This window comes from Rhodotorula graminis, assembly GCF_001329695.1.
Source record: "Rhodotorula graminis WP1 unplaced genomic scaffold RHOBAscaffold_19, whole genome shotgun sequence".
NCBI lineage: Eukaryota > Fungi > Basidiomycota > Microbotryomycetes > Sporidiobolales > Sporidiobolaceae > Rhodotorula > Rhodotorula graminis.
In genome coordinates this window covers 132271-141416 of record NW_017264946.1, presented here as the reverse complement: position 1 = coordinate 141416, position 9146 = coordinate 132271, and the positions used below count along the sequence as shown (strand labels likewise).

General features: G+C 67.9%; 5 protein-coding genes across 5 annotated transcripts; 1 reads left to right on the top strand and 4 right to left on the bottom strand.

Annotated features, from left to right (window-relative positions):
• Positions 1-108: 108 nt before the first annotated feature.
• RHOBADRAFT_19019 (uncharacterized protein) lies at positions 109-1252 on the bottom strand (the record flags this gene model as incomplete). Its single annotated transcript, XM_018412465.1, has 4 exons — positions 109-375; positions 500-680; positions 773-868; positions 966-1252. 4 exons carry the CDS (start codon positions 1250-1252, stop codon positions 109-111), a joined length of 831 nt encoding a protein of 276 aa, XP_018267814.1.
• Positions 1253-1615: 363 nt separating this feature from the next.
• On the bottom strand, positions 1616-2588 carry RHOBADRAFT_67028 (uncharacterized protein). Its single transcript, XM_018419158.1, has 4 exons — positions 2555-2588; positions 2300-2490; positions 1911-2080; positions 1616-1795 (listed from the first exon to the last, which is right to left on the bottom strand). Exons 1-4 carry the CDS (start codon positions 2567-2569, stop codon positions 1764-1766), a joined length of 408 nt encoding a protein of 135 aa, XP_018267813.1. The 5' UTR covers positions 2570-2588; the 3' UTR covers positions 1616-1763.
• A 127-nt stretch (positions 2589-2715) lies between these two features.
• On the top strand, positions 2716-3216 carry RHOBADRAFT_8764 (uncharacterized protein; the record flags this gene model as incomplete). Its single annotated transcript, XM_018419228.1, has 3 exons — positions 2716-2886; positions 2965-3033; positions 3121-3216. Coding segments are annotated over 3 exons (336 nt in total), but the record flags the coding sequence as incomplete, so codon positions are not given.
• A 649-nt stretch (positions 3217-3865) lies between these two features.
• Positions 3866-6082, bottom strand: RHOBADRAFT_47466 (uncharacterized protein; the record flags this gene model as incomplete). Its single annotated transcript, XM_018414989.1, has 4 exons — positions 3866-4971; positions 5040-5489; positions 5574-5771; positions 5842-6082. The coding sequence occupies 4 exons, from the start codon at positions 6080-6082 to the stop codon at positions 3866-3868; spliced, it is 1995 nt and encodes a 664-aa protein (XP_018267811.1).
• Positions 6083-6329: 247 nt separating this feature from the next.
• Positions 6330-9034, bottom strand: RHOBADRAFT_56382 (uncharacterized protein; the record flags this gene model as incomplete). Its single annotated transcript, XM_018418320.1, has 10 exons — positions 6330-6709; positions 6803-7048; positions 7113-7436; positions 7541-7657; positions 7742-7909; positions 8014-8270; positions 8338-8425; positions 8527-8547; positions 8630-8869; positions 8952-9034. 10 exons carry the CDS (start codon positions 9032-9034, stop codon positions 6571-6573), a joined length of 1683 nt encoding a protein of 560 aa, XP_018267810.1. The 3' UTR covers positions 6330-6570.
• Positions 9035-9146: the final 112 nt, after the last annotated feature.

Here is a 9146-nt window from a genome sequence, read left to right as displayed (position 1 = left end):
GTCATAGACCTAGATTTCATCGCTGTCTCTCTAAATCAGCAACTTAAATAGCCTCTAAGGTTTTAAGTTTTATAAGAAAAAAAAGAATATATAAGGCTTTTAAAGCTTTTAAGGTTTCTCGCGCTCGCCCGCCCTCCTCGTCACCCACTCGCGGTACTCCTCGCCCGTCCACTCTCCGCCCTCGCGCACCTCGTCGCCCTTGCGCCTGACAAACGCGCGGTCCGCGTCGTCGCGCACGCAGTGGCGCCAGTAGCCGTCGAACGAGCGCACGAGCGACGGCGAGGTGAGGAAAGGTCCGCCGAGCGCGGCCGACGAGCGCGACTGGAGGTGGAGGATGAAGAGGAGGAGCGAGGGAGGGTGTTGCACGAGGCCGAACTGTGGGCGAGGGAGGGAGAGAGGGCGGGAAAAGGCCGCAAAGGTGAGCGCTCGAGCCTCTTATCTTCGAGTGCGGCGAGCACGACGAGAAGGCACGCGAGAGAGGCAGAGAAAGGTGACGCACCTCGCCCAGGCACTTGAGGATCCTCGTGACGCGCAGAAAGTTGTGCCCGTGGCGCTCGAGGTTGGCGAAGCGCTGCAGAAAGCTGGCCGGGTGCGGGGCGGGCGTCTCGTCGGCGAGCGCGAGCTCGCCCGTGCCCGGGTCGACGAGGCGCAGGCCGTAGAAGGCGAGCATGATGCGGTAGCTGTGGGAGGAGCGAGAGTCAGTCGGGGTTGGCGTGCGCGAGCGAGAGAGAGAGGGATGAGGAGGGGGAGGAGGAGAAAGACGTGGACGCACGACTCGAGGAGGCGCGCCATCGCTGTCGGGTCGGCCTTGATCGCCTCAACCTCGTGCAACTCGAGCGGCTCAGCCTCCCAGTTGACGCCTTGCTCCCTGCGTCGCGCGGAACGAGAGTACTGGTCAGTCCCGCGCGCTCTCTGAGAAAGCGCCCCGGCCCGACAGAGACTCTCGGTGAAAGCGTGCGACGCACATGATCGGAAAGAGCCACTGGACAAAGTCGTGGCGGCTCTCGAGCTCCGCCCACTGGCCCCTGAGCTCGTCGTGGAGCTCGTCGCACCTGCTGCGTCTCGGGCGGGCCGCCTGCTCGTTGCGGTAGAAGCGCAGGTTGGCGTCCTTGGCCTTGGTCGGCGACGATGACGAGGAGAGGTGAGGGTAGTGGAGGAGGAAGGCGAGGACGTCGCGAGGGAGGGACGAGGGGATGTCGCGCCGCGAGAGCTCCGACGAGAGCGAGTCGGTCGAAGAACGGCGGGACGGCATGGTGCGGGTCGAGGGGCAGTGTGGCGGTAGAGAGAGCGTTCTGGATGCAGTCGAGAGCAGCCTTGAGGCCTGCAGAGCGCGTGCTGACGAGTTGAAGGAGAGCGAACCCAGGATGGCGATGAGGTCAATGGGCGGGGCGGAGGCGCGGTGGGGGCGTGTCGTGCGCTGCTGGAGGTGCGGCGGGGCTGAGTGAGCGTCGTGTGCTGCTCTGGCGAGGCTCTCTGTGCGAGACGAGGTGGAGAAGGCGAGAGGCAGGCGAGCACCGCCTCCTTGTCGACTCGCCGAACAAAGACACTTCGCAAGCAACCTCGAGCCGGTTTGCCGGCCTGTCCAGCTCCTCGATGCACGCTCTCGAACACGCACAAAAGGGCTACAAGTTTGCTTTGCACGAGCGCGAGCGTCTGGCTCGCTCCGGGGGTATTGTCCTCCTCCTCGTCCTCCTCCTCGACCTCGACTCGCACGGGGTATCCTGCCGGCCTATGCCAGCCTCGTCGACCGCACCGGGACCTGCTCAGTCGTCGCCACGCTCGAGGTTGATCGAAGCTGCGAGCGAGGGCGAGAGCTGTCAGTCCGGCGGCTTCAACTGAGGAGGACGAGCCGGCCGACGTTCACGCCGACAAGCCCGCCCATCCAGGGAGAGAAGAGATAGAGGACGCACTGCCAAACTTTGCGTACAGGTCCTTCTTGAGGGCGTCCATCTGGTCTGCGCAGCTCTGCTTGTCGGCCTCGAGCGTGTCGACCTCGTTGCGGATCTTGTCGAGCTGGGCCTGGAGGTGCTCGAGGGCCTCCGAGGCGGGCAGGTGGACGAAAGTCGTGTCGAGCTTGTACCTGTTGCGGGTTGGGTCGAGCGGCGAGGGATGATGACGAGGAGGAAAGACGAGGGGGAAAGAGGTGGGGCCGGTCGACGAGGAGGGAGAGGGGAGCAAGGACAGAGTCAGCGCTTCGCTCGCTGGCGGCTTCATCTCCCACAGCCTATCCGTACACGCACTGATGCGCGTGCTCGAACAGGCGGTCGAGGTGGGGCGAGAGCGAGACGAGGCGACGAACATGACCTGGTCGTCGTCGTCGACGAGTTCAAGCTCGGTCTCGACCTCCTCGAGGTCCTCGCGCTGCTTGATGAGCGAGTCGAGGGTGTCGACGATCTCGTCTGTGCGGCTGTTGAGCCTCGAGAAGGCGTTGATGCGGTCCTGGTCGACGCGGGTCACCTGGGCGTCGGCCGACGAGTCGTCCTTGTCGAGCTGCGGCGGGGGGACGGCGTGAGTCGGGTGGAATGGACAGTGAGAGTGAGAAAGTGAGTTTCACCATGCGCATGCTCATCTTGACGTGGTGTGGGTGGAGCAGGGTCGAGGCGAGAACCAACCTCATCACCGGTCGCTCCTCTTCCCCTCCTCAACCTCTCCCACCCTGCTCGACCTGCTCAAGCACACCCGACCATGTCGTCCAGCAAACCCTCGCGCACAGCGACCCCGGCAGAGCGTCAAGCCGCCGCCCTCAGCCGCCTCCTCGCTCACCCTGAACGCGAGGTCCGCATCCCAGAACGACCTCAGGAGGGCGTCACAAAGTCGCTCCGCGCTCCGAGGGACATGATGAAGAACGTCCAGGGCTCGAGTGCAGGCGCCGGCAGCGGCGAGTTTGTACGTCTCCTCCCCCTCCTCCTCGTCCCCCCCTCCCCCGCCTCCCTCGCCGCCCGACTGACCCACCGTCGCCTACAGCACGTGTACAAGCAGAGTCGCCGCCGCGAGTACGAACGCCTCAAGATCATGGACGAGCAGGACGAGTTTGTGCGTCCGCTTTCCACTCCCCACCTCCCCTCTCCCGCTCTCGGGGCCACCCTCGCTAACACCGCTCTCGCCCACCGGCCACAGGAGCGCTCGAAAGCCGAGGCCATCGCACGCCAGCAAGCCGCCGAGGCAGAAGCCGAGGCCAAGACGGCCAAGAACCGCCTCAAGCGCCAGCGCAAGAAGGGCGCGCGCGGTGGCGCAGCGGCGGGCAAGGCGGGCGAGGGCGCCGGAGCGACGAGCGGGCCCGAGGCGGCTGCGAGGGCGCTCGCGGGCGCGGGTGGCGCGGGCGCAGCAGCGGCGGGAGCCGCGGACGAGGGCGGCAAGCGACGCAAGTTGGCGGCCGGCCCGGGCGCGTTCACGTTCCGGCCGGCGGGCGAGCGCGAGGACGACGAGGGCGGAGCGTCGTCGGGCGAGGAGGACGCAGAGGGCGCAGCATCGGCGGCGGCGGCGGCGAGGAGCGACAAGGCGAGGGCGGACGAGGCGGACGAGCTGAGGCGGCTCCAGGAGGAGGAGGAGCGCGCACGGCCGGCAAAGGAGGCGGGCATCGTCATCCAGGACGACGACTGAGCTTGAGGGCGAGTGCTGTACTCGATGCGGCGAGGCGGGGCTGCATCGACGACGCCCGAGGCGTGTTGTACCTCTTCTCCTCGCGAGAGCCCGTCCGGCTCTTTATCGTCTCGCTCTCGGCACACACGCTCGACACGAAAGTACTGATATCGCACGCAGAACCCGACACGTCCCCCACCTCCCTGCTCAAGCGCTCGGCCCTCTCGTTCGCCCTCGGCCGCACCGACCCTCATCCTCCCCTCGCCCTCGTCCTCCTCTTCCCTCCCTAGTTCGGCGGTCCCGCCCCGCTCCCGACGACCCACATCTCCGGCTCAGCCCACCGCACGCCGAGGCGCCTCACCTGCGCCCTCGCCGACGCCGCCGCCGCCTCCTCGCCGCTCGCCGCGTCGGTCGACGAGCGCCGATTGAGCGACGAGCGCGGCGCGGGCGACGCGGCCGTCTTTGGCGCGAGGTGCGCCCGTGGCGGGTCGTCGTCGACGTGCCGCAGGTGGCCGAACGGGCCCGCGAACGGGTTGACCCACTCGGGCTCGGGCTCGCGCTTGGGCTCGACGGCGGCGGCGGCGGCAACGGCGAGCGGCGGCGAGGCGGGCCGAGCGCACTCGACGGCAGGTGGTCGGGAGGGAGGGGAACGAGGAGTGGCGGCGAGAGGGAGCGCGAGAGGCGGCGGCGAGAACTCGGGCGTCGGGTACAGGTTCCTGGGCGCGAGCGGGCCGAGCGGGATCTGGTTCGGCGGGACGCCGGCGCCGGCGCCGAGCTGTTTGCGTCGAGTCGGCGCAGGGCGTACAGGAGGGAGGATGGGCGAGAGGGCGAGAGGCGCAGGACAGTCGGACGGCGAGGCGGAGCGAGGCGCTGCTGGAGGAGGAGGGAGGGCGAGTCGAGGGATGCGCGATGTGGACGGGCCGAGCGCGACGCCCGTGATGCCGAGACCGACTTGAGCCGGCGAGTCGGACGGCGAGGCGGGACCGCAGACGGCCTTGACGAGGAACGGCGACTGGTCGGGCGACGAGCGGGCCGTGCGCTCGACGCCGACGAACGGCTTGATGTCGACGTCCTCGTCCTCGTGACGCGCGGCGATGGGCGTGTTCTCCTTGCACTCCTGCTCCTGGCTGCTCTCGAGCTCCATGTCGGAAAGCGAGGGCGCCGGTGACGGCGAGCGCTCCTCGAGCTTGATCTCGAGCTCGTCGTCGCGCTTCTCGAGCATGTTGTCGCCCGCCTGCTCGTCCGTCTCGAGCTTGACGAGGTAGTTGTCGGCGGCGGGCGAGAGTGTCGACGCGTCGAGGTCGCGCGCGGGCGAGGCGAGAAGACAAGGAGGAGGCGCGAGGGTCGGGGCGCTCGGGACGGTGTCGGCGTGTGCTGGCGAGTCGCCTGCAGCTGCGAGAGAGCACAACATGAGTGCGGTGTTCTCGGAGGTGAAGGGGAGAGCAGGGAGAAGCGCGTACCAGGATCAGGAGCGCGCTCGCCGACGTCCGTCCTCCCCACGCCTGAGAAGGTCGCAGCGCTCGAGCCCTGCACTCCATCGTCCGCCTCGTCGCACTTCTCGCACGCGAGCCGGATCTCGGGCTGCATCGAAGACAGGCGATCGAGGGCCCGGGCCGGTCGCACGAGCGACGCGAGGACGTTGACCTCGAGTGGCGGCGGCGGCTGGACCTCGACGAGGAGCAGGCTGCTCGTCGCGCTCGCGTCGTGCTGAAGTGCGTCGGGCGAGGTCGAACTCGGGAAGACGACGGGGGACGGAGTGGGCGGGTGGGGAGGGTGCGGAAGGTCGTGCGGACGAAGAGGAGGGACAGGGGGTCCGGGCGGCGAGGAAGGCGACGGCGACAGGTGCTGTTCGAGCCAGGCGGTGAGAGCGGGTCGATTGTCGAGCTGTAGCAGATGTCGTGTTGTCACGGCTGTGCGTCGCGAGGGAGGGACCCGTCAGGCGAGGCGTCGGCAGGACGAGGCGAGGCAAGAAGAATCAAAAGGGAGGGACGCACCGGTCGAACTCCTGCCCCGGTCGAAGCTCTGCGCAACGCTCTTTGCCCAGTCGCACGCCTCGACGTCCCGCTCAAAAGGAAGGCGGTCCTCGCTCGTCCTCGTCTGCGCGAAGAGGAGGAGGACCTGGAGGAGGAACCGGCTGCGCTCGCTCTCGACACCGCGCCCGACGATCTGCAGCGGCGACAGGCCCGAGGTGGCTGTCGACAGAAACGTGCGAGGAGTCAGGGCGCCGGGCGAGCCCAGTATGGGAGAGAAAAGGGGGCGCACCTTGGCGCCCGACCCCGTCGGCGCCCTCGAGGGCGTACAGCATGCCCTGAGCGTGCATAACGCGTAGGCGGTCGACAGCGGTGGGGATGTCGAGAGCTTGGCAGGCGGTCGCAAGCCCGTCGACGAGGTCTTGCGAGGTGCAGCCGGCGAGAGTTGAGGGAGGTGCGGCGGGAGGAGGTCGAGCGGCGGTCGCGATGGGCTGCGGCGAGGGTGAGGCAGCTGGCAGCTGAAGCTCCTGCATCGATCGTGTCGGCTCGAAGCGGGAGAGCTGGACGAGGCGAGGGCGAGACGAGGAAGAGAGCAAGCCGTTGCTCTCGCGGCCAGGCTAGGGAGCGCGCTCGCCCTGTCGCACGATCCTCTCCAGCTTGCAGAGCTCAATCGCTCTCGCACCCCTGTACGAGCGACCGAGCGAGAGCGGGAACCTGCGTGGTGTGCGCGCGAGCAAAGGCAAGCCTCTCGCGAGACGAGGTCCGGGCGGTTTCTCTCGCGACGATGCGACTTGCCGTGCGATGCAGGTAAGCGAAGGAGGGTGCGAGGCAGGAGGAGAGGGTAGTATGGACAGGCTACAGGGGCGGTTGAGGGTGCGACAACGAACGAGGGAGGACGAGGAAGGAGGGAGAGAGAACGAGAGGAAGGGGAGCAAGGGTGGCATGCGGGAGCGCGATAGGATAAGGGCGCGTAGGCGTCCGACGTGGATGCGAGAGAGAGTGTCTGTGACTGGGGAGGAGGCTAGGCGAGGAGGGACGAGGCAAAGAGAGCGGCGACGAGTGAGATGCCGAGTGCGACGGTCGTGCGGGCGCCCGACGACTGCGCGTTCTGGCCCGTGCCCGTCGAGCCGGAAGCCATGGGGCCGATCGAGCTGCTCGTCCTGCTCGAGGGGAGAGAGGCGAGTCAGGAAGGGTCCGCGAAACAGGTCGAGTCGCCGGCGAGGGAGGGACAAAGAGAGGACGGCTCGACGCACCCGGCGCCCAGCGTGCCCGTCCCGACCGCCGTCGACCCTCGGCTCGCTCGGCTGCTCACCGTCGGCACCGGCGCGCCGCTGACGCTGAGCGTACCGACGGTGGCCGGCACGGTGAAGCTGCCGCTGCCGGTCGTGCTGCTGCCGAACGACGAGTTCGAGTACGAGCCGGCGATGATGCTGCGCGCGAAGCCGATACCGGGTGCGCCTTGGTGCGAGTACGAGTAGACCGAGTAGGCGTTCTTGAGGCTGCACGACGAGGGAATGGTGAGTGAGCGCGGCCTCTCGTCCGACTTCCAGCCCGACGACGCACTCGACGACCGAGCCACGTCTCGAGCGGATAGGAGTGGACGCGAGGACGTACAAGACATCTCCAACGATGGCCATCGGCGTCCCGTCGACGTCCTCGCTCTGGCTCTCGGCAATCGTCAAGACGCACTGGCGCCCGTCCGAGCTGATGGCGCGCAGCAGGTCGCGCCTCGGGATCTCGTACCGCACGCCGCCAAAGACGAGGGCGAGCGACGAGAAGGGCGTGCTGCACGGGATGATGTACGAGCCCTCGATCGTCGTGCTCGGGGTCGAGCCGGGGATCTCGGCGTAGAAGGCCCGAGCGATGGCTGGCGGGACCTGGATGAGGCTGCGGTTGAGACGAGCGTCGAGTCAGAGGACTCTGCGCAAAGGGGGATGCGCCGCAGGAAGGGCGAGAGAGAGAGAAAGAGAGAGAGAGAGAGGAGGACGCACGTCGTGCCCGAGTCGATTGCGGCGCGCACGGCCGTGCCCTCGACGACCGTCCCGTTGATCTCGAAGCCGTCCATCTCGACGGCCCAGAAGCCCTCGGACTGGACCGGCAGCCAGTTGCTGCAGGACGGCGAGACACTCAGTTCCTGCTCGGGAAAAGAAGAGGGGCGGAAAGGAGAAAGAGCTCGTGGCTAGTCGACGCACATCTCGCCCGTGTACTTGCTCGAGTCGACACACCCGATGCACATCTGCGCACCGGGGAGGCTGCCCTCGGCCTCGGTCGTGACGTCCGACGCGCGGGTGAGGTAGAGCGAGAAGTACTGCTCGGCGAGCGCGCCCGAGCTGATGAGGCGCTCGAACCAGGGCGCGTAGCTGCGGGCGAGAGAGCTTGTCAGTATGGCCGACGACGAAGGGCCGAGAAGGGCAAAGCCCGGTCGAGAGCCGAGGAGGGAGGGGAAAGGACAGGCTCGACGCACCCGCTCGCGCTGATGGCGCCAAAGCCGAGCCCGAACAGGCCCGAGATGGGGTAGTACGTGAAAGCCTCGTTGAGCGTGTTGGCGGCGGCAAAGATCGTGTTGTTGACGTCGTACCCGCCGAGCGAGACCGTGTCCTGGTTGAGGTAACCCGTCTGCTCGCCGCGGCCGTACCGGATGCTCCAGGGCAGGGCAGGCGACGTGACGGCGGTCGACGAGGCCGAAGCGTCCCACTCGGGCTCGCGGGAACCGGTACCATCCTGCACGAGGGAGGAACGGTCAGCAGGAAGGCTCTCGGGGGTGCGGCAAGAAGGCGAGGGGACGCACGGCGTAGATCCACATGTCGGCGCTGCCCGTGTCGAACAGGAGGTTGAACGATTGCGCGGGCGAGCCGACATCGACGGCGCCGTAGATCCTGCAGGGGCACGAGCGCGTGTTCCGGTCAGTCTCTCGCGTCGCTCCTGCTCATCTCACGCGCCGGCCGCCGACGCTGCGACAAGGACGACGTCGACGTACATGACATCGAGAGGCTGCGAGCTGTCGCAGGGAAGAAAGGAAGTGAGCGATGGCCCGCCTCGTCCTCGTCGACGTCCGCAGGGGGCAGGAGAGCGGGACGCACAAGAAGTCGAACAGCTCGACGACGCCCCTCGAGCCCGTGCCCTGCTGCCGTCGCTCGAGGGCGACCTGTGAGCGCTCCCTGAGCCGCCCCAGGCCGTGAGCGCGCTCGAGGTCGGCCGCCAAGACCCTCGCCTTGCGGGCGAGCTCGATCGTCTGCGGACGCGACTCGACGTTGATGCGGTACGCGTCGAGGGCGGCACGGTGGCGGTTCTCGCTCGACGACAGGAGCTGCGAGAAGGCTCTGCGAGGGGGTGCGCGAGGGGGAGACGGGCGGTCAGGTTGTGCTCGTCGGCGAGATGTGGGGAGAGACGAGGCGGGCGCACAGAGGATCGAGGTAGGCGGGCGCGTCCTGTGCGGCGACAGAGAGCGACAGGAGTGCAGCGAGTGCAGCTAGCGGGGCGAGCATGGCGCCTGACGAGCGGGAACGAGGGAGGAGGAGGACGGACTCAAGCCGGCGGCACGGCTGCCAGCCTCCGTTCTCTCGGCGACCGATCATCCTCTTTCTCCGCGGATCTGCT